This window comes from Ursus americanus, chromosome 27 (genome assembly GCF_024610735.1).
Source record: "Ursus americanus isolate L20-20 chromosome 27, mUrsAme1.1.p, whole genome shotgun sequence".
Lineage (NCBI taxonomy): Eukaryota > Metazoa > Chordata > Mammalia > Carnivora > Ursidae > Ursus > Ursus americanus.
The window spans coordinates 30,917,436-30,941,244 of NC_142153.1; the positions used below are offsets into that span (position 1 = coordinate 30,917,436).

The 23,809-nt window shown below is 49.1% G+C and overlaps 1 protein-coding gene across 3 annotated transcripts in view; it reads left to right on the plus strand.

Annotated features, from left to right (window-relative positions):
* Positions 1-23,809, plus strand: part of ERICH1 (glutamate rich 1) — a 60,967-nt gene that overhangs the window by 30,019 nt on the left and 7,139 nt on the right. Inside the window, exon 1 of one of the 3 annotated variants that reach the window (XM_087856484.1) lies at positions 6-23,636. The exons of the other annotated variants lie outside the window; for them this stretch is intronic. Coding sequence (XP_087712610.1) covers positions 23,570-23,636 — 67 coding nt within the window. The 5' untranslated portion in view covers positions 6-23,569. Of the gene's footprint in view, positions 1-5; positions 23,637-23,809 lie in introns of those variants that run through there. 3 annotated transcript variants of the gene reach the window in all.

Consider the following 23,809-nt stretch of genomic DNA (forward strand, 5'->3'; position numbering starts at 1 on the left):
AGGCGTGATTCCACAGTGTCTCACTCATACAGACTCACAGAGGGTCAGGTGAACATGTCCGCAGACGGCCACACGGTGGGCTGAACGTGTCTTGCGCTCATTAAAAATGATGGGAAGACAGACTCAGGGTGGGAGGAGTTTCAGCCGGAATGGGACCAGGGATGATTACTATTAAATACACCACAATGTCAATGGTACTTGTTTTAGTTTAAGTAGAACTTTTTTCTTGATTTTTGCAATTTTTTCAGAATTTCTGAGGTTATAAGTCAGTTTTGTAATCATGGAAATAACTTCCTTTGCATCTGTTTTGTGCAAGAACTGAATGACTGTTTTGCTTTTATGGTTGAACGCCCTGTGAATGAAGGAATGTAAAGTGCCTGCTTTGGTGCGTGTGCTGCTTTCACATTAAAGCGAAGTAAAGAATAATTTGGAATTGTCAAATAAAAATTTTACCCAGATGATTTTCTAACTAGTATAAACTAAGAAACTCTATACTCTAAACCTTAATTAATTTGAATATCAAGAGAATGTGGTTTCCTTATACATTGATCTTCCCGAGTCCCTAACTGAAGGATGAGAAACCATAAAACCAAAAATGGGGTAGCTAAGGAATAATCTAGTCATCTTTTCAACCCTGTTGAAAATCTTTAGAATATAATTGTTAGATGAATAAATTATTTAATTAGAAATGTTAACACGTTCTTATGAAGATCAATGACTTTGGTGAACATATTTCGCATGTACTTAGTACATTCAGTAAAAAACGTGTGGGACTCATTCCCATGCCACTGGACACAGTTCTGCTCGCCCGCAGCTGTGCACAGTTAGCTCTGCTGATGAGGCCAGTGAGGGCCCAGCTGCGTCCGGGATCCCCGTGTCAAAAGCTGAGTCTGTCCTGTGATCCACAGGCTCTGAGCTGGAGTGGTGTCCTCACAGAAGGTAGAGGGATGTTGGTACAACTGGGCAAGTGCGTCCCAGCTAAAAGCTGCCCCCCGAGAGGGCAGCCCGCCGGTCCTGTGCCACTGCTGGCCTGAGAGTGGCCCATAGCTGAGAGCAAAACAGTGAAGACCAGGGGGCTGCCTACTGACGAGTCACTCCGTTAGAATTCCATGGTAACCTGGCAAGTGCACTAGTGAGTTGGACAATGTTGACTGCAACATTATTACAGGATACATGTCTGTGATTTGTTAGGCAGAATCTTTCTGTTAATTGTCTCTTCCTGTGTTACCTATTGTGGGCGTGGGTCCTCCTTTTCCCAGAAGTCGTGATCAGGGAAGGGTGTGGTGGAGACGTGGGTAATGGGACTTGCGTCCCTGGCCGGCACCCTCTAAGGAGAGTGTGGACAGGTCCATCACTGAACACAGTCTTGTGCACCTTGCTCTGTCCATTCTGACTCGGGACCCTGAGCAGCTGTCTGCCATGGGGGTCTCCCCACCAACCAGGGACCATGTCTGGACTTGAAGTGATTCTTTCTGGAGGCCCTGTGAGTTCAGTTTCCTAAGTCAGCGCTGCTGAAAACACTGCCCACTTTTCCAGAAGAGCTTCAAATAACTTAGTCATCAGATCGAGGCTGGGAAGGCCGTATCTTTCCCTTTTCGACACTTGGAACCCATCTCTATTTCCATCTGCTTTGTTTACTGTTTATCAAATATTTTCTTCCTGTTGTCAGCCCAGGAAGTGGGCCGCTGCAGGGCACTGGAGGTAATAAAGTTGGAGGAAGTTTCAGCAACTGCTGTTCACCCACACCTCCTACCAGTGGTCTCCAGAATGAGCGAGTGTTCAGAGAGGCCCAAGCGCCCAGCTCTGCGGGGTGGGGTCGAGCCGCAGCATGTGCTGAGCATGTGCCAGGTAGGAGGTGTGCAGATGGGGAAGCTGGGAGAAGGAGTCCTGAATCTTTCTGTTTGCAATTTTAAGCACAGAGAATATGAGCACTGACGTTGGAAAAGAAGAAAAAGTCAAATTGTTTCTGTTTTTCAAAGAACCACTTCTGGCCATTGACTTCCATTGTGAATACCCAGGACCAGTAAGTCAGTGACATAGTAGCTTAGAGAAAACTTCAGGAGGAAAAGGGCGACTCTGCCCTGCCTTCTCAACCACGTGTGACCGCCGGGCCAGCTGCTTGTGGCCTATAGGTTCTGCACACCCTCACCAGGCCCTCGTGCAGGGCCTGGCCACAACCCAGAGCACCTGAGTCCCCAGACCACCCGGGAACCAGCGGGGAGCCCCCGTCCTGGTCATTGGTCATCCCCACACCACTCCCCCTGAGGCCCCCTTCTGTCCAGACTTTTCCCATTCTGTGGGTAATCTATGAATGTAACAAATCCAGACTCTGAATTCTCTCAGGCTTAGTATTTGTTAGCAATGGGCTGGCGGGAGCTGTAAGGAAAGGAAGGAGCTTTGTCAAACCAAATGGGTACTATGGGACTGCAGGATCCCCCTCCTTCTGCATGCACGCAAGTGCCTTGGTACAGCTTTCGAGAAGAAGAAATCCATGCTCTCTGTGCTCCTTCCTGCCTTGGACACCTGGTGTTTCTGTTCTTGCTCATGTGGTGTTGCTGTTGCACGTTGTTCTCAACAAGCCAGTAAACCATGGCCCATCACCTGTAGAACAGAAGCCATCCTTCTTGGTAGCTCTTCCATAGAAAATGCGAAATGGCTGAGTCATTTCTCTGGCAGAAACACTGTTCTGCTCACTGACTCAGTGCACCCCCAGGAAGGCTGCCCTATGTGACGTTACGTAACCCAGGACCTTACCGCGAAAGTCCTCCCAGCGGCCAGGTAGTAAGTGTTGTTCGTCTTGAGAATGCGCCAGCTCGGCCATCTCCCCAGCACACCGCCCGGCAGGACCCCAGGGACTCAGGAGCCCGCTGGTGGAAACATGAGCAGATGCGGAGCTGTTCATGAGAGAGAGCCCTCCTGCAGACGCCCCAGGCTCCTCCCCCGAGCAGCCTCCGTGTCACCTTCAGAGGGAGAGGTGTGTAGTGTGTCCGTGTGCCTGTGTCCTGGGTTCTCTGTGGTGCTGGTGCAGGTGTGGGAGGGGAGAACCCGTCACTCCGTTCCTGGGGTTTGGTGAGCACTCCTACTATGCCAAGTCAGGTCGTAAGAAAGCTGTGCACCTACTGTATGTCAGCACCCCTTTCTGTAACAATATCATTGTGGAATTTCATTTTTAATGAGGTTAGTTAAAGGCCTGGAGAGTGTTTTTGTTGTTAGCTTGTTTTTATAAAACCATCATTTAGAACTTTGTTCTTCATTCACTGTACATCCCCTGACGTTTGTATAAAAATCCAAGTGACAGTTCGCTTTAGCATTCAGTGCTAGAAAATGCTTTGGTTGTTGGGAGCTGGTGTGCTGCTTCTTATTGGACAAGAGACATTTTACTCAGATACACTCTTTTTACTTTGGCTGCCAGGAAGCTCAGATCAAGGTCTTTGTTGTCTTTATCTTTTATCTTTTTGTTGTCTTTAGTTGCAGTTGTTTTCCTTGATCTCTGCTCTCTGATAGTTACCTCTCCCCACCTCTCAATGCTTGCATCATTCTTTTTCGATTGAGTCCTTAAGAGGTTGATTTTTCTAAGCTACGCCCTACCCTTTTTGGAAGTAAAAGGAGTGAACAGTGTTCCACTCTGAGTTCTCCTAACTAAGTAAATGCCTGCTAAATGTTTGTGCTGGCTGTGTGGTCAAACCCTGGGACCACAAAGTTGGCAGACAGGGTGCTGCATGAGGGGCTCGTCACAGGGAGACTCGCATGCACAGCCGATGTAGAGCATAGTAAGTTACCTGACAACAGGCGGCAGTGAATGCCGCGGAGCACAGAGTGACCTTGGGGACATCCACACGTGTGCGCAGGCAGGGCACCTGATCCTGTGGAAAGCATGGCTTAGGGACGATGGACAGAGGGTAGCAGGACCGCAGGCAAAGAGACACCGCGTGTGCAGCATGAGTGGGTGTGAGCAGTTTCTGGATCAGCGTTGCAGGGACTTAGGACGGCGTCCCAGGAGCGGGTGACCTCTGGGGTCTGGACTTGGCACGTCTGGGGCACAGTGAGGGAGAGAGGGCGCCGTGACCTGAGCCAGCATGGGTGATGGAGGGCAGGTGTTCCCAGGAGTAGCAGTCAGATGTGTTGACTTTCCTCGAGAGAAGGAAACTGCCCCTGGTCAGTGCTTCTGACCCTGGAGGAGCTGCGGTGAGGATGGAGAGACCATGACTGTCGTGAGCATCTTTCCTTCTGGGTGAGCTTGGCCTTGACCCTGCAGTGCCTCCCTTGTAGAGGTGAAAGCACTCACACACCGTTGGCACAGCAGAGCTTGGCCCATGAGTGCGTCCACACCCCAGCACATGCCGGGAGCAGGTGCACACGTGCGAGCATGTTCACCCCCACACACCACCCCTGGAGGTGCTGCCAGTGCGGCCAGAGCACATGTTTCCCACACTGCGCTGTCACTGTGTGCTGGGAGTGGAGATCAGCCCGGAACACCATGCTGATGTGAAAGTGCTGTGGGGCATTCCAGTGACCCGGGCGCATTTCAAATGCGCCCCACAATTACTGTTTGCACTTCCCCTGAGTGTTTCCCACTGTCTCCAGCATGCCCTGGTTGGCAGCTCTGTGGGCCTCACTCATCCTTCCCGAAGGAGGGTTCTGTGCCCCGTTGGCCTCACAGCGTATTAGTCTTAGAACAGAATCTCGCCTCTCATGTTTGTCTTCTGTGGCTCAGAGACTGTTGTTCCTTTGGCCCCATGGTTAGTCAACACCTTTGAACCGCCAAACGAAGAATCCAGCTTTTTGTTAGGTAGCAACAAGCCTCAAAACCCCCTCGTGTCCTTAGAAACAGAATTATGGCTGGGTCCACTGATTTCAATCCCAGCTCCAGCAGGGAGCCCAGCAGCCTCTGGTGAGCCCGTACATGCAGGTGACCTGGGCGCAGGACAGGTGCTCGTACATCCATCTCATTTAGACACGCTTTTCCCGGCCACCGCTGCCTGCCCTGAATCCCCTCCCTTCTTCCCTGAATTAAATGTTCTCACCAGCTGTCCTCCTCCATTTGCCCTTGCGACTTCCCCTGCTCTGCTCTTAGTGGCAAACACTCGTGCCTCCCCTCCTCCCGCTGCCGTTCACCACAGTGAGCTCTGCGGCTTGCCAAATGTCCTGTGGTCATCAGGACACAAGTTCCTGCCGGCCACGGGCACAGATGAAGTCCTGGAACCTCGACCAAAAAGTTTACACGTTACACAGATATGGGAGGCTCAGTCTCTCGGAAGAGGGGCCTTTTCTGTGTGCTCCTCTGATCGTTGTTGCTTTTGTTTTGCTAAAATGAAAGTACTTTGTTCTTATTGCACACAGAAATACTTACTACAGAAAAGTCATGCATGACAGACGATGCAGAGAGAGTAAGGCCACTAGCCAGAGGCTTCTAGTGAGCATCTTCCGCACGTCCCCCCTTGCACGTGACGCATGCACGCAGTTTACTTGTCTCTTGTGCTGCAGTACGGAGTTTCCCTTCTCACAGCATACAGATATGTGTATACCGTGTTTTTAAACAGCTGAAATCTGTTTTGTGAAACCAAGTTGTCTGGAAGTTTCTACACTGCTGCAGTTCGCACATTGTACGTAAACGCTACAGTCTGATTTCCTCCTGAATACAGACTCTCACATAAGAGTCCACATGTTTCTAAATATCAGGACCTGTTCACAAACTATCTTTCAGAAAGCTGTTGAGTTCACAGTCATGAAGGCCGACTAAGGGAGTTCACTTTCTCTCAAAGCTGGGCCTTTTCAGCTGGAACTTCTAGCCCCTTCCCTGGACAGCATGTCCTGCTGGTCACATGAGGAGACGGTGTGTCTGGGACGTTCTTCCTGAGCCTCGGAGCTTGGCGGACAGATCTGCCTCTGCAGAAATTTAAAGGTTCTTCACGGCCAAGTACACCATATGCATGGGTGAAACACAAAGGAACAAAATAGGAAAGGATAGTCGCACATTTCACGTCGGTGAAAGTGAATTTCCTAAAAATGTGGCAAGCTGTCACCCTGGTAGAATAAGCAAAACAGAAATGACAACACCCCAAAGAACAAATAAAAGCAACTGTCTTAATAAACGTATGAAAGCACCCTTTTATGCATCCCTACTTTGGGAATTTTTACGTGAAATGTTTGATCCATCCGAAATATATTTTATTGGAGCAGGTGTAGGTCCATGTCTTTTTTAAAAAATAGATTTACCATTTTAAATCCCATACCTTTTCTTGAATTATCTGTTAATTCTCCTTAGTGGTTTGTTAGTTTTTTTTAATCTTTGTAAGAGAGCAAATTCCCACCTTTGCCTGATCTTCTTGATTCTTCTCATCGGGACTCTCAGGACCAGCTTTCCTTCCTAGTGGCATCAGTGGCATTTGGGCTGGACGGGCCTCACAGGCCATTGGGTGGATGGCAGCACCGCACCCCAGCTGAGAGGCAAGCACAGATGGCCTTCCCCGCCCCTCGCACCGTCCCCGGAACCCCTCAGGTGCCCCAGGACTAGGACCCTGGGAAGGGGGGTCGAGTTGCTGTAGATGCAGCCTTGGCGAGTGTGGTGTGTTCAGGGGCGGGGCTTGTGCTGGACAAATCCGCCATCTCCACCCATTCTCTTATCATTGTCCTGTTTTTCAGAAGAGCTCCATTATCTTGAGAACTCCCCAGGTTTACTAATCCGCAAACTGATCAGTTATTAATTCTTAGGTAACTGTGTCCATTTCTCTATGGCCTTCCCCAGTATTGACTGCTGTGTATTTCATGATGCTGCCCACTTTTCTTAGTTTTGTTTTTTGTTTTTTGTTTTGAGAGGGAGAGAGAGGGGGAGGGAGCGAGGTAGAGGGTAAGAGAAGGAGACTCTCAAGCAGGCTCCCCACTCAGCATGGAGCTCGACACAGGGCTCGATCTCACAAGCCTGAGATCATGACTTGAGCCCAAATCAAGAGATGGATGCTTATCCAAATGAGCCCCCCAAGCGCCCCTTTTAGTTATTATAACATATTTCATGAACTTTCTGTAGACCCCGAAGATCGATGAGAGCTAAATATCTGGAATGAGGTCGTCTCCCTCCTTATAATTGCAGTGACAACAAGAGAAAGCACCTACGCGAAGTCATTTTCCCTTGATGAGCATCCCGCCAGGCTGGCTTCACTTGTCTGGAATAATCTATGACTGGTCAGACCCATGACCGCAGGCCTGTCTTTCTTCCCCAAATGGCTGGTGTGGGTGTGTTTCTCCTTCCTGCTTGGACGTGCCCGCCTCGTCCAGTGCTCCCCTCCGCTTCCCTGGGGCTTGGCACCACAGAGAGGATGTGTACACCGGGCCAGTGCTCAGTCCTGGCAGCCTTGTCCCAGGAGGGCTCCAGGGCAGTGGGCCCGGGATTCTGAGTACTGGCCATCTGTCTAGTCAGGGACTGCCCGGGGCATCTGCCCTGTTCAAAGAGCCGTTACGCAGAAGCTGCACCCAGTTTCTTACCCTGAGACAGGTGGCGAGGCCCCTCCACCACACCAGGCTGTCTGCAGCATCCCCCTGCCTCCTGTGGGGTTACTGTTGCCTTCCCTCTTCCCTGGGTTGGTCCCTGCTGCCTTCCTAGCCCGCAGATTGTTTCCACAACAAGAAAGTATATTTAACACCTAAATAATTTAATGATAGTGTATACCCACAGCTACTTACATCTCTTCATGACACAGAATGTATCTGTGTATTGATAGTGCCGGCTTGCTTTAGGTTATAATAACATTTGTATTATATGATATTTTCATTCTTAACAGTTTTAGTGACTGTAACAGTTATAGTCTGTTCAGCACCAACAAACTGCCCTTTAGGTTTTCCAGTCTCTCGTTTCAGTGACTGAAAATGCTCCCTGGGGTTATCAGGTGTCTTCTGGCATGTTCCCTGTGGCTTTTTGCTTTTTCTTTTTTATGTTCAGTTAGCCAGCATATAGTACATCATTAGTTTTTGATATAGTGCTCAGCGATTCATTAGTTATGTGTAACACCCAGTGCTCATCATAACACGTGCTCTCCTTAACGCCCATCACCCTGTTACCCCATCCCCTCACCCCCTTCCCCTCTGTAACCCTCAGTTTGGTTCCCGGGGTCCAGAGTCTCTCGTGGTTTGTCTCCCTCTCTGATTTCTTCCCATTCAGTTTTCCCTCCCTTCCCCTGTGGTCCTCTGTGCTATTCCTTATGTTCCACTTATAATTGAAACCATATGATGATTGTCTTTCTCTGCTTGACTTATTTCACTTAGCATAATGCCCTCCAGGTCCATCCATGTTGACATAAATGGTGGGTATTCATCCTTTCTGATGGCTGAGTAATATTCCATTGTATATATGGACCACATCTTCTTTATCCATTCATCTGTTGAAGGGCATCTCGGCTCCTTCCACAGTTTGGCTATTGTGGACATTGCTGCTATGAACATTGGGGTGCCTGTGTCCTTTCTTTTCACTACGTCTGTATCTTCGGGGTAAATACCCAGTAGTGTAATTGCTGGGTTATAGGGTAGCTCTATTTTTAACATCTTGAGGAACCTCCATACTTTTTCCAGAGTGGCTGTACCAGCTTACATTCCCACCAACAGTGTAAGAAGTTTCCTCTTTCTCCACATCCTCACCAACATTTGTTGTTTCCTGTCTTTTTATTATTTGCCATTCTAACTGGTGTAAGGTGGTATCTCAATGTGGTTTTGATTTGAATTTTCCCTGATCAATTTCCCTGATTTGAATTTCCCTGACGTGGAGCACTTGTTCATGTGTCTGTTGGCCTTTTGTATGTCTTCTCTGGAGAATTGTCTGTTCATGTCTTCTGCCCATTTCTTGACTGGGTTCTTTGTTTTTTGAGTGTTGAATTTGAGAAGTTATTTATAGATCTTGGATACCAGCCCTTTATCCGAAATGTCATTTGAAAATATCTTCTCCCATTCCGTGGGTTGCCTCTTAGTTTTGTTGATTGTTTCCTTTCTGTGCAGTTTATCTTTGTGTATGGTGTAAGAGAATGGCCCAGTTTCATTCTTCTGTATGTGGCTGTCCAGTTTTCCCAGCACCATTTGTTGAAGAGACTGTCTTTTTTTCCATTGGATATTCTTTCCTGCTTTGTTGAACATTAGTTGACCATAGAGTTGAGGGTCCATATCTGGGTTCTCTATTCTGTTCCACTGATGTGTGTATCTGTTTTTGTGCCAGTACCATGCTGTCTTGATGATCACATTTGTAATGTAGCTTGAAGTCAGGCAATGTGATGCCCCCAGGTTTGGTTTTCTTTTTCAACATTCCCTTGGCGATTCGGGGTCTTTTCTGGTTCCATACAAATTTTAGGATTGTTTGTTCCAGCTCCTTGAAAAATATCAATGGTATTTTAATAAGGATGGTGTTGAAAGTATAGATTGCTCTGGGCACCGTAGACATTTTCACAATGTTTATTCTTCCAATCCATGAGCATGGAATGTTTTTCCATCCCTTTGTGTCTTCCTCCTCCATTTCTTTGATCAGTGTTCTATAGTTTCTAGAGTATAGATCCTTGACCACTTTGGTTAGGTTCATTGCTCTGTCTTCCCAGCCGGGCTGGCTCCAAGTGAGCTCACAAGGATGCTGGTTTGAGAGTCCCCTGCAGGAGCTTGTCCTTCTTCATCCTGCCCCTGGGAAGTCTGACTCCCTGCTTGGTTCACAACCATCTCCAAAGCCCACACACTTTTCCCGTCGCGTTTCAGGGGCTCCTTGCTCTCGAGTTCCTGTCCCATCTGCCCAGTAACTTTGCCCTTCACACTCCCAGGTGGGGTGCAGCGCAGGTTTGAAACCTGGGAGCAGGACCCCGGCCTGGCTAGCTTTCAGCCGGGAATGCAGCAGGCAAGCTGGGGCCACCTCCCCAGTGGATCCAGTTCAGAACACTGAGCAGGGTTGCTTCTCTCGGGAGCCCCGCCCAATGCGCCAGCACCTGTGCTTGCCAGCCTCTGGGCCTGTTCTCAGCGTCTCCCGCCACCCACACATCTTCCACGGCGCTCCTGCGATCCCAGATGCTTCCCTCACTGTCCCGCTCGCGCAACTCCCTCCTGAGGGCTCCGCATCCCCCCCATCCGCAGCTGAGCCACCTGAGAGGTCCTCACACAGGCCCTGCTTCCAACCTGGCGGTGAAGGCTTGCTGGGCATCCCTTCACCTTCCTCACTGTGACCCATGATAGTCCGCGGTGTCCTGTGAGATGTGCCCCACGAGGCCCCTCCAGCCCAGCCCAGGCTTCCTTCCTTGTGTCTGCACTCTGCCTACCAGCGTCTGCACACTGTCGTCTATGTGTGTCATCTTTCTCTCCTCTCTGGACTCATTTTCCATGTCTGCTTAATGGGGGTAACAACCCGGATTTGTGCGCCAACACAGTCGAGTTTATTGCAAAACTCATACCAACATGAGCATGGCCAGCTGTTTGTTCCCTGAGGCACCAGTGCTGTGGGGTTGGGTCTTCTGCCGATGCTGGGCAGTGGGCGAAAGCAGCCAGTGAGGAGAGAGCCAGTTTGCTCTCGGAGTTCGTAACCGCCAGTGGCTTTGACCATGTCCCCATGGTTTCGTTCAGATGAATCTGCAAAATCATTAAAATCAAGTCTTACGATTATTCTTTTAATAGCAAGCACTAAAGGAAGCACTTGGTGGCTTTTAGGAAGCACAAGCTAACTGCGTGGTTCCCTGTGGACTCCCTGTGAGCCAGATAGCGTCCCTTTGGTGTGCTGGGACAGGCCGGGCCTCATTTCTAAGGCAGGAGGCCTCAGCCCTTGTTGTCCACGTCTGTGCTGAGGACCCCGGGCCCCTGGCTTCTTGGAGGCCTCCGACGTCCTCACTAGAGCACGGAGCTCCACGCCCTGGCTTGTCTGACTGACAAGGCGCAGTTTTCAGAAATTCAGCTGCAGTCAAGGTAGAGGCCGAGAGGGCACTCCGCCAAAATCTGCTGACCAGGGGCCACATTCCAGACACATCACATCTGCTCAGGTTGTGACAGAGGCAGGGTGAGAGTCAGCAGTTTTTCATTCTTGTCCTGCTGATTTGCTGCAGTGAGACTTAAAACATTTAATTGTGTGAGCACCTCTGCTCTCTCCTGGGTCACTAACAAGGCTGTGAGGGGCCATGGAGGTGGAGTCACTGACACACCCTCACCGGAACCACCTGCCTCAGCTGCACAGGCCTGTCAACGAGCTGACAGAAGTAGCTGGCCTTGGGGAAGATTTCACGCATTCTCGTGCCACCTGCCCAGGCCCATGTCGCTTCTCAGAGGCTGGAGCTGTTGTGCATATGCTCACATTTTGTTTCTTTGGCATTTTACTGACAGTCACACCTGACACTCTGGGTCCCTCCCAATCTCAGGGAAGTGAGTTGCGCAACTTTAGGTGAATGTTTGATTGAAGACCATGTGGCACCGGATATCAGATTATTAATTTTAAATAATGTGCCAGTGCAATCAGCTTTTTAGCCCACATTTTAAAAAGCAAGGGGTGCCCCATTTGTGCCGATTGCCTGTTATTTTCTTAAAATATAGTCACTTACTTTCCAAACCATCATTGGTACATATTCGTGAGAAACTTGGATCAGAGAAATATTTACATTTTGGTAAACTTACACTAGTTTAGCTTTAAGTGAATGCATTACAATAATAGAATGTATTGTGAATATTTTTATTGGATATTGGTTAATAAGTATTCGACTAATAAATGTTCCAGAAGGAGACACTGAGAAAATAAGGCAGGACATTATTTCAGACAAGGACATCCACTCCCACCACGTATACTCAACACAGCACTGGAATCCTGGCCAGATCCATCAGGCAAGAGGAGGGAATGAAGGCATCCAAATTGGCATGGAAGAAGCAAAATTCATTAAAGACTAAAGCCTAAAGCTCCACCAAAAAATTATTGCAACTAATAAGTTCAGTAAGGATATAGAATATATAATCAGTATACAGAAATCAGTTTCATTTCTATATACTGACAACAAAGTATTAGAAGATGAAATCAGAAAAACAATCCTATTTACAACTGCATCAAAAAGAAGGAAATATCTGGGAATAAACTTAACCAAGGAGGTGAAAGAGCTGTACTCTGATAAGACATTGATGAAAGAAACTGAAGACAACACAAATGGAAAGACATTCCATGTTCATGGACTAGAAGACTTAATATTGTTAACATGTCCACACCACCCAAAACAACCTACTGTTTCAGTGCCATGCCTATCAAATTACCAATGCATTTTTCACAGAAATAGAACAAACAATCCTCAAATCTGTATGGAGCACAAAAGACCCCAAGTGGCCAAAGCAATCTTGAGAAAGAAGAACAAAGCTGGAGGCTTCATATTCCCAGGTTTCCAGATACACTACAAAGCTGTAATAGTCAAGACAGTGTGGTAATGACACAAAGACAGACACAGGGATCAGTGGACTAGGACAGAGAGCCCAGAAATGAACCCAGCCATAGGGTCAATGAGTCTTTGACAAAGGAGGCAAGAATATGCAATGGGGGGGCGCCTGGGTGGCGCAGTCGTTAAGCGTCTGCCTTCGGCTCAGGGCGTGATCCCAGCGTTCTGGGATCGAGCCCCACGTCAGGCTTCTCCGCTGGGAGCCTGCTTCTTCCTCTCCCACTCCCCCTGCTTGTGTTCCTCTCTCGCTGGCTGTCTCTATCTCTGTCAAATAAATAAATAAAATCTTTAAAAAAAAAAAAAGAATATGCAATGGGGGAAAACAGTCTCTTCAATAAACGGTGCTGGGATAACTGGACAGCTACATGCAAAACGTTGAAACTGGGCCACTTACCCACACACAAGAATAAACTCAAAATGGATGAAAGACCTAAATAGGAGACCTGAAACCATAAAAATGCTAGAAGAAAACATGAGGAGAAAGCTCTTTGACATAGTTCTCGTGAGTGATTTTTTAAATTTGACACCAAAAGCAGTGTCAATAAAAGCAAAAAATAAAATAAAATAACCTATTGGGACCATATCAAACTAAAAGATTTTGCATAGCAAAGGAAACAACAAAACAAAAAGGCAACCTACTGAATGGGGAAAATATTTGCAAAGTATACATCCAATAAGGGGTTAATGTCCCAAATATAAAAAGAATTCATACAGTAGTAGCCAAAAAACAACAGTCTGATTGAAAAATGGGCAGAGGATATGAACAGACATACAGACAGCCAACAGACCCATGAAAAGATGCTCAACATCACTCATCATCAGGGAAAAGCAAATCAAAACCACAATGAGAAATAACCTCATACTGTCAGAGTGGCTAAAATCAACAAGACAGAAACAGCAGGTGTTAGTGAGGATGTGGAGAAAGGGGAACCCTCTTGCACTGTTGGTGGGAATGCAGACAGGTGCAGCCACTCTGGAAAACAGTATGGAGTTTCCTCAAACAATTCAAAAAGAGCTACCCTGTGATCCAGCTTTTCCACTTCTGGGCATATAACCACAGGAATGGAAACAAGATCTCGAAGAGATGCCTGCCTCCCATGTTCACTGCACATTATTGACAGTAGCCGAAACATGGAAACAACCCTATGTGTCCGTCAAAGGATGTGTGGATAAAGACCATATCATGTACATACAACAGAATGTGGTTCAGCCATGAAAAAGAGAGAAGTCCTGCCATTTGCAACAACGTGGATGGACTTCGAAGGTATTTTGCTACATGAAGTAAGTCTGAGAGGGGAAGTTAAATCCCACATGGTATCACTTATATGTGGAATCTAAAAACAGAAGGCAAAGCCCTAGAAACAGAGCATAGGAAAGTGGTTGCTAGTGGTTGGGAGAAATAGGGAGAGTTTGATAAGAGGGTCCAGATTTTCAGCTAGACGATGAGTCACATGTGGGTTTCCTGCTGTGTAGAGCTGGGGAGGGACACCGTGGAGGAGGGGCTCATGCAGAGCCTACAGCTCTGAGAAGCACCCCCACCCAGGAGGATTCCCATGAAATGCCAAAGTAGCAGCCCTAGCAGTACGTGCCAAAATGTTCCCGAGGAGGAACCCAACCACGTGAGCTGCAGGCTTCGGGGCCGCACATCCTCGACAGCACCCGAGCAGCCACTCTGTTGAGCAGGCTTAACGCCAGTTCTCAGCACACAAGGTCACAGGTCCGGGTCCAAAAGGAGGGTCTGTGCCGCACTCAAAAGTTCAGAGTGCCGCAGGTGCACAGTGTCACCTGACTGTGATCCCCGTGCCTGTCTGCACCGACCTTCCATGACGGGATTCTGTCAGCCTCACTGGACAAGAAGGTAGATCACTTGGAGGTGCGAGGTAAAGTGGAAGAGGAACGTGTGGGGAGTCTGAGACCCGAATACTTACTCAGTGTTATCCACGTGATCCGCCAGGCTCCTGACCCACTTGTGTCATGTTTTTCTCATCTGTATAATGAGGGGTTTGAATAGACGGTTTTCCGATTTCTCTCCCAGTTTAAGTATTTAGATTTCCTTGAACTAATTGTCCTGTAAAGTGATAATGAGTAAAGAAGATTCATGAAAATAATTCTGACGCAGCGTCTCTGACCCGCCCTCTGTCCCACAGCAAGTCAGCAACGCGCACCGCAGGCTTGCCGGTGAGCTGGGGGTGTGGCACGCAAACAGGACACTGATGGTGGGGTAGGCTGTTCAGCAGACTGTATGTTCCCAGGGAGATGGAGAGCAAGGGCATGGAGGCCGAGATGGGACAGGGGCCGAGCCCAGCAGGGCCACCTTCACTTGGCACACGGTCACTGCAGACAGACAGCAGAAGATCCACCCACGTCCGGGTCTGCTTTCTCCGTCGTGTCCCTATGGCCTAACCCGACCGTGCACCGAACACGACTGGTGAACCAGGAGCATCTTGTGGTGCTTTCCAAAGGCGTCAGGGAAGTGACAGGTGCACAGACCACGTTCTCCCAGATGTGGCTGGTGGGACCCTCCTGGAACCCCAGTGATCAGCTCACTCCAGAAAAGCACACTCTGTGACTCCATGCTACCCACTCTCCCATCAACACACGGACACAAATTTGGTTACCGGTGACCCATGGTTTCACATGGGATTTCACAAATTCTTCTCCAGGGTAATTTATACCTTCTTGTAAATTATCCGAGTAATAAGGAATGAAAAATACTGTAAACATGGAACAGGGGTATGTGGTTCCTGCCATTGGCTCTGGACACAGCATAAAAATGGTAATGTGGAGTTAAGGATTTTACTAAGCCTCTGCCGTACCCTGAAATAATGAGGTAGTGCCAGAACCCCATGAATTCTGCACATAAATCCCACTGCATGCCCACACTTGGTCCCATTCAGAATCTCCACTTCATCAGAGCCTCTAAGAACGCGAGTTTACCCAAAACCAATCATTGTGAAGTAGCAGGTTTCCACGAATGAGCCCCTGGGGGTCTCTACTTCCAGCCAGCAGACCTTGGGAAGGCGGCCTCATGCCCAGCATTCTCCAGGCCACTCTCATCTCTCTGATGGCGTCTCTGAGAGCTTCCCAAAGCCACCAGGGTCCCAGCCATCCAGAACCCTACATGAAGTGACCCAAGGAACCCCCGTTAGGAAACAGCCAAGGAACCCAGATCTCCTGTAGGTTCACCCCAGTCTGTCTGATAGAGAAAGAGAAGCCCTGCATTAAAGAGTGCCTTTTTGGTTGTGTGAGGGAGTAACTCTGAGGATCCCAAGATCTAAGTGGACCTTGTGTCACTATACTTCCAGCTCCGAAAGACAGTTGATGCCTATTTGTGGAGAAGAGAAATAAACATCGTTTGCTATGGACTTTAGAGCATGAGGAGCTCTGCACAGTCTCCTTATTTTTGCATCATGGCTGGGTCTGAAATGCAAGCTCTTTATTGAGAACCTATTATGTCAAACATCGGAGAAACAGAAGTGGCTGAAACGCAGCCCTTAGAGCTTGCAGGTGAGTCATAAAGTCGATAACAGGTCTTCTCCTCCCGTGCTGCACGCTTCTAGCAGAAGGAGAGCCCTGGGGACAAAGGAAGCCGGCGGGTCTGAGCTGGGCTTGGCAGTAAGCAAAGGCGGCTCATGAACAAGAGGAACGATTTAGTTTTAGCCACAGAGAATGAAGAATCATAAGAAGGTCTGGCGTGTTCCTGTGAAAAGTGTTGTAAAGGGTCAGATTTATCATTTCACCATATTTTTATAAATTATTTTACATTACTAAGAGTTCTGCATGTAACCCAGCCAAACAGCTGCATTCTGTTCTGCTTTATAAAAGTAGTTACGTTCGTTTGCATGTAGGCATTGCCCAAGGGACATACATGGTCTACGGGTTGTTCTGAAATGTTAACACTTAAAATAAATGGATCCTTATATTGACTATGTTGTCTACATATCAATCTAATTATTAACACACATTACCATTTTTCAAAAGAAATGTTGAACCGTGTTTGGGTCTGTAATGACTGAAATTTTTAAGCTAAGTTGCATCATGATGTTATCCTTAGGACACAAATAGGGGAAACAATCGCTAAGCCCCCGGTGGCCGTGCCATATGTCACAGGACAGCAGAAGAGCAGGGCAGCTACATAACCCTGGGAGCAGACTCGGCATGGTCGGTGTCTGGTTACCAGTCAGCCTGTCTGGAAGCTACTGTGAAGCCCGTCCTATCAGCAGAGAACGGGTTCACACAAGGGAAATCTGAGTTTGGGCACCCCAAACACCTGTGCAGACGTGTGTTCAGAAGCCACTGGCGCTGCGGGGCTGGTGGACAAGGATGGACGGTGCACTGCATGAGAGGCTGCCTCCACCACGCAGGTCGGGGCCACATCAGGAGAGGGTTGGTATGTCCACGCTGGCCGTCGGCACCCAGTACCCAGCGGCCAGCCTGAGCACCCTCCCTGCTCCTTGCTTTGCGTCTTTCCCAGAGGTGAGAGGTGAGAGACAGGTGCCCGGAGTCCCCACATCCTCCAGCTCAGGGAGTCTGGGACACAGACGCACCTGCCCAGCACATAGCCTGCCCGCTTAGCCTGCGACTTCCCTCCTTGTCCCTGGTCTGTCTTGTTCTTGGAGGACGTATTTACTTCATGGAAACCTTCTATAGTTTTGTGTTTATTGAATAACTTCTGTGTCTCTTCCTTATTCACACTGTTTCATTACTTTCCTGACTTACCTATTCTTTAAAAGAAATCCCCCTTCACCTAATTTAACTTTAATGAGTTGTGTCATGGTTTTAACATGTTATCGAAAGGATTTGGGATTTTATTGCCATATATTAAACCATTTATTTTATTAATTCAAAACTTTAACCATTTTATTGGTCATTTTATTGAAAGTTATCACAGAGAATTACTCTAAATATGAATTGTTTTGAGAAGTCCATATCCGAGTGGGGTTTCTTAAAAGATTTTATTTATTTGTCATTGAATTTATTTATTTATTTGTCAGGGAGAGAGAGAGGGCATGCACAAGTAGGCAGAGTGGCAGGCAGAGAGAGGAGAAGCAGGCTCCCCACTGAGCAGGGAGCCCGATGCGGGGCTCGATCCCAGGACCCTGGGATCATGACCTGAGCTGAAGGCAGATGCTTAACCATCTGAGCCACCCAGGCACCACTACATCCGAGTGTTTTTGTGGGTGAGGCACCACCTGATTATTCTTCCACCAAGTGCCTATTTCTCAGTTTTCAAGACTAAAGTTTCATTTTCCAAAAGCATAGAATTCAAGCCATTCAAAGCGAACCTAGAGAACTGGGAGGTGATTGTAGTATCAAAACCTGTTTCAGAAAAGAAGGCAGGAAGTAATGAACCTGAAGATTGTTAGGTCGTGTACGTTGACCCCGTATGTATTGCATTCTTGCAAAGTGGAGATTAGTGTGGCAACAGATCAGAACATCTTGGCTTCTCAGAGCGAAGTGATCTGATGGCCATCAGGCGGACAGACTTACGTGAAGAATGTATTATCTAGATTGTAGTGTTTTGGTTTTGGTTTTGAGAGGATGAGTCAGAGAGACAGAGGGAGAGAGGCAGAGGGAGAGGGAGAGGATCTTAAGCAGCCTCCCTGCTCAGCATGGAGCCTGACACAGAGCTCAATCCCATGACCCTGAGATCACGACCTGAGCCAAAACCAAGTCTGACACTAACCGAATGAGCTACCCAGGCGCCCCCAGATTGTAGTGTTTGAAGCAGGTGCCCTTTCTATGACATGAAGGTCCCGTGCATTCTTTTGATGTTATTTGGAATTAAAAGCTCAATTAGAGCCTGGAACTGAAGCAAAGCTCAGTCAGACCTCTGCCCTGTGGCCATCTGTCATAGCTGCTTCCCGTTCTTGCTCTCTTTGGAAATTTCTGCTCTAGATATCCAGAACCAATTAAAAAAAAAAAAAAGATCAAGCAACTCCATTTTTTAAAGTTACAGGGAACTCTTATAAAGTCCCCTCTGCCCAGTATGCAGGCTGGGCTGCAGAACTGCCCCTGCCTGGCTCTCCCTTGTCCCTATCCCCGCAGTCCCTGGGTGGTGGAGGGACAGTCCCAAGAGCCAGGAAGACACATCCCCATGAAACAGGGACACGTCCCCCCACCCGCACCCCTATTCTCACCTTGCTAAATGTGTGCAGTCAGCACCGGTCACTGGCCAATACTGTCCTGAATTTGAGGCAAACAACAGACTATGAAAGTAATTCAAGGGGCTCCTGGGTGGCTCAGTTGGTGAAGCAGCGGTCTTTGGCTCAGGTCATAATCTCAGAGTCCTGGGATCGAGTCCCACATCAGGCTCCCTGCTCAACAGGGAGTCTGCTTCTCCCTCTCCCTCTGTCGCTCTCTCTCAAATAAATAAAAAAATCTTTAAAAACTAAAGAAAGTACTTTGAAGCACCTCACATCTTCATATTTTAACAAGGGCTGTCATGTGTGTGGTATAAAACAACGCTAACTCTAAGCTTACTACTTTGCCTTTAGCATCTAGAGGACAGAGAGCCAAAGGGTAATTATCACATGCATTTGTAGCCTTACCTTCGAATCTAGAATAAAGCTCACATTTCCTTTAAAATACTTAGCTTTTTTTTAATGCAACATGGTACAGCTGCAAGAATTGGAATAGGCTGGAGACTATGGCTATTTTTGGTATCTAACTATTTCTACTACAGCAGTTCATCAGAATGTAGGTGCCAAATAGTAGCTGAGAGAACTTTGACAAATTGTGATTATTTTTAAAATTAGCATGTCTGAAAGGTATGTTTTGGGGATGGCAGCTTTTCAAAATTACTGTGCTTCTCAGATTATAAATAGGCCACTGGTTCCCTAATATAAATGTTCCCATAGCTTTTATTGTGCATGAGGGTTTGAAGAAGGCAAGTTTGTAGGTGTGTAGTGGGCCCGTGAAAATGGAATGCTCTAGAGTCAATGGAGGAGTGCATGTTTGGACAAAGTCTCTTCAAGGAGCTGCAGCCCAGATTCTCTTGTGAGATGCAAGGTCAGGGTAGCAGAAGTCACAGAAAATTAGCACTTAAGGTCCTTTCCATTGCAGAAGAACCTTGTTTTCGAAGGGCAGGGAGTTTGCAGAATGGAAGAAAGAGCTCCAGATCTGAGAGTCCTTCCAGTGGATCCTTCCTGGTGCCTCCCTGGGCTGAGCCCTGTGTGTGCGCTGCAGCCCCAGACTGAGCCTCAGGCAACCCCTCCTGTGCAAGGCTGTCTGGGAAGGGCTCTTTTTCCTCGTGTGGGGGCCGGAAACTGTCGGCCACCCTGGGGGGCGGTGGGGAGGGCTCGCTTATGTCTAGCACAAATGTGGCCTCTGCCCCTGTGGGGCTGATGCTGGACCCCTGGGATGGCGCTCTGATGGGTGGCCTCGCACCCGCGCAGAATGTGCAGTGAACGTTAGGCCCTGTAGGTCCGGAGTCAGCTCCACGCCGCCCTCCTGGCATGCTGACAGCGCAGCTTCTAATAACTCGGTTTTCAACAGTGCTCAGCATTCATCTGCCTCCACATCCAGTGTGGACAGTAGATGACGCCAGGCACTGGTGGTGTTGGTCCAGGTGCGAGGGACGAGACTCGCGGCCCTTCTCATTGGCGGGGCTTGGGGACAGCGGTGGAGGCGGTGCCACGTGTGTTCCCAGGAAGCGGAGTGGTGGTGTTTGCATGGGAGCCCAGGTGCCCAGGGCTGGAGGAGGGCAGATGCAGATGGGGAGCCACGCCGCACACAGACTGTGGCAGGAAGTGGGGTCTGTGCGCCCCAGAACAAGCGGGCTAAGCGTACGCAGCGCTCCCTGTGGGAGGATGGCAGGGTGCAGTGTCTACACGCACCCAGGCGGGCCGGCATGCCTGAAGTTACAGTGTACTTGTCAGTTACACTGCGGTAAACCAGGAAAGAAATCCAGACAAAACAGGAACTTGCGATCATCAGTCCTGTTTCCTTTCTCTCCGCCTACCTTCCACCTCCCTGTGTCCTTCCCTCCAGCCCACCCAGCAGGTGCATGCGGACAGACGGGAAGCTGCTCACAGGTTCACAGTGGAGACAGCCCACCATGGTGGGGTTGCTGCCCTGGGGTCCTGAGACCAAGAGAGAGATGGAGAGACAGAGACATAGAGAGACAGACGGAGAGAGACAGAGAGACTGAGAGACAGAGATAGAGACAAAGACACAGACTGAGATAGAGACTGAGACACAGACACAGACACAGAAATAGACACAAAGAGATCGAGAGACAGAGACACAGAGACAGAGACATACAGACAGAGACACAGAGACTGAGACAGAGAGACTAAGAGGGACAGAGACTAAGACTGAGACACAAAGAGGCTGTGACAGAGACAGACACAGAAACAGAGAGATACACAGAGATGGAGGCAGCCCCTTAACTGATGCTGCAGCAGTGTCAGAGCCTCCACTGTTGCCCCGTGTTCAACTCTGGGCTTCAGGGTGAGCACGTCACAGCCCCGCCGTCTGGGCTGCCCAGAGTGGCCACCGCGTGTGGGTTACAGCTCACAGAAGTCAAAGAAAACCTGCAGTCAGGCCGGCCGGCACCGAGGGCCCAGCGGACATTCGCCTCAGCCGAGGTCGTGAGGATCAGAGTCCCGGGGACCCGTGACATTGAGTGAGGACAGACAAGGGTCTGGCCTGGTCCGAGGGGTCTGGGAGGCCGCCTGACAGCCCCGTTCACCGAGGCTGGTGGGGCGAGGGGAGGCCAGGCTGCAGGCCCCACTGTGTGGACGTGCAGGCGCTTCAGGAGGCAGAGCTGTGACCGCCTGAGGACGGGCGTGAGAGGCAGGTCAAGGGGTCAAGCTTGAGGTGTGGGTGGTGGCACCACGGTGGTGTGGCGGCCCTAACGTATCACAGAAATGTCATCTGTCTCCATGAGCAGACGGGGCTTCCTCCCGTCAGCGGCACTGGCGGCTGTCTCCTATGCGCTGGTGTGCCCCGCCATGGCCTGTCCCGCCTGCGTCCCCTGCTCCTTTGTGAAGGCTCGGGAGCTGCCACTGTCCCACACACGAGCCTCCTCGGGCTGACAGAAATGGCCCAGCCAGAGGTTATCATGAAACATTTAGATGATACAAAATTATGAAAACATTTTTAAAGGTTATGGGTAAAAAAAAAAATTTATTCTTTTTTGACCAAGAGATAAGAAGAAAGAACCAGATCATTACTGTTGTAGTTAATCGGTTTCTTTTCCCATAAAGAAATACTTTCTACATAGATCTTTGCATCAAAAGTATAAGTGCCAAGCCAGATGCTGGTAGGATTCTGTATGCAATTTATACATTGATTCTTTCTTCTGTGCTACCACAGACTAATTTAAAATTTAACTATGCCTCAGTGTCTTCTTGTCGAATAATTCTTACTGTCCACTCTTCTTTGCTAACCCTGAGGACATTATCGCAGTCAGCCCAGCAAAGACCGGATGCCTCTGATGAGACTTTGCAGAAACCATCGGGTGTGTAAGTGTGTGTGTCACGGGTGTGTTTCCGCTGAGATGGAGAGGATTTGTCTGAGAGAGGTTTCTGCTCGGGGGGCTCACGGACAAAGCGTCTGTGTCGGTCACGCGGGAAATGTGGCCCGGAGACTGTGCTGCATTTCCTTCCTCTTGAGTCGTTGCTACCCCTGCCTTCCATCCAGGACTTTGTGGGGTTTGTTGTGTTTTTACTCCCACCCCCAAGGAGACTTTCTTCCTTCATCTCACATATGAAAATTTTTCACCAACATCTTTTCTTCTCGGTTGTCAAATGTGTGTGCCTGGCCGTGGAGCTCTCACAGCCTTCGTAGCAGCATTGGGTATGCTCTTCTTCTGTTTGAGCTCGTACGTAAGATATTCCACTCCGTACTTCATTTTCCAGAAGCGTTAGGAACTCTTTGCCACCCGATACCTTGAGGACCTGGGAGTGGGAAGAACCTTGCATGCACAACTACAGGTAGGGATGTCTGGAGCGCCACCTGGCCCATGGCCACCTGCACCCTGTGGGCACTGCCCCTCCGAGTCTAGCTAGCGTGCTGGGTGTGGGCTTACAGTACCTTCCTGTGTGTTGTTTTCCTTGTACAAAGTACACGCATGCACACACACACACACACACACACACACACAGCTGCCCCTGTGGAAAAGTGTGATGTACTGATGGTTTCATGGCCTCTTTGCTGCCTCCCTCTTAAAACAGCAGATCAGTTGTGTGCTTGTGCTCAGCCCCTGGAAGGAGAAATAAGCCTCCGAGTACGAGCATGGCAGGTGGCAAGGCTGGGGAAGCTTGAAGGAAGACGCTCTTCGCGAAGACCCCAGAGAAGGGGGAGAAGCTCTGGGCGTGGCGCGCCAGCACGGCCGGTTCCAGTCCCTGTCATGCCGTCACACAGCTGCCTGGAGCTCGGCGCCGAGCAGCGCTGTCCAGGAGATTGAGAAGCTAGGCCACCTGGAGGGAGCTCCACGTGGGCACGAATGAGACATTTCCAGCTAAGTCAGAGGGCAGAGTGCAGCCCTGGAGCAGAACGTATAGGGAACGAGGTTTTCATTCAGCATAGTGACCGTGTGGATGGTTACAATAAAGTCCGCCCTGTGCCGCGCCTCACACACGTCACACACACGTCACACACACGTGAACTCCTCACAATAACACCGCGGGTGGGGGATGTTGCTGGGAAGCAAGAACTCCCAACACGAGACTTGTTGGCCAGTGTCGCGCTCCCGGGTCCGCTCGGCCTGCGGAGTCGCTGGCTGGCGCTGACCCGGTCCGCGCCGCCTCTGAGGGGGTACACCCACGGCCCCTGTGTGCAGGACTCCCACGGTGACTGTTTCAGCTCCGTGACCCCCCCCACTGCCGTCCTCGAGCCCTGTTCTGACGCCACGCTCTCGTTGGAGGCCTGCGGGGTGCGTCCGTGGCACACCGCCCACCCGTTGCCGCTGACCACGAGCCCAAAGTCCATCCTCATTTCAAAATGTGACCTCGTGCTGATTCACACGGGCAAGGCGCCGCTATTTATGACTTGCTCTCCCATCCGAGTAACTCTTAGAAGGCGCCAAGGTACAATTTTCAAAAATAGGAATTAATGTGTTTTCCCCAAGGCCACCCGCCTGAAATTTTACTCCCAATAAAATCACAACAGCACTTACATCCCTGAAATCTCACCATTTGTCATGACTGTAGCAACGGAGAATGTGTGCTATATCCGTATCCGTGTGGGCCTCTCTGGAAGAACAAGGCCGCCGCTCATTACGTAAGGGTAAGTCCCAGGTTCCTCAATCACGTAGATCTTGCGATAAAGTCGAGAATCACTGAAGAAAATGTTTTAAATTCCTTTCCTACTGAATCTGTAAGATTCTAATGGAAAACTTGGCCTAATATGTTTGGTTCCGTTGTACAGAAAACGGTTGTGTTTGAATTTTTGTTTTTATA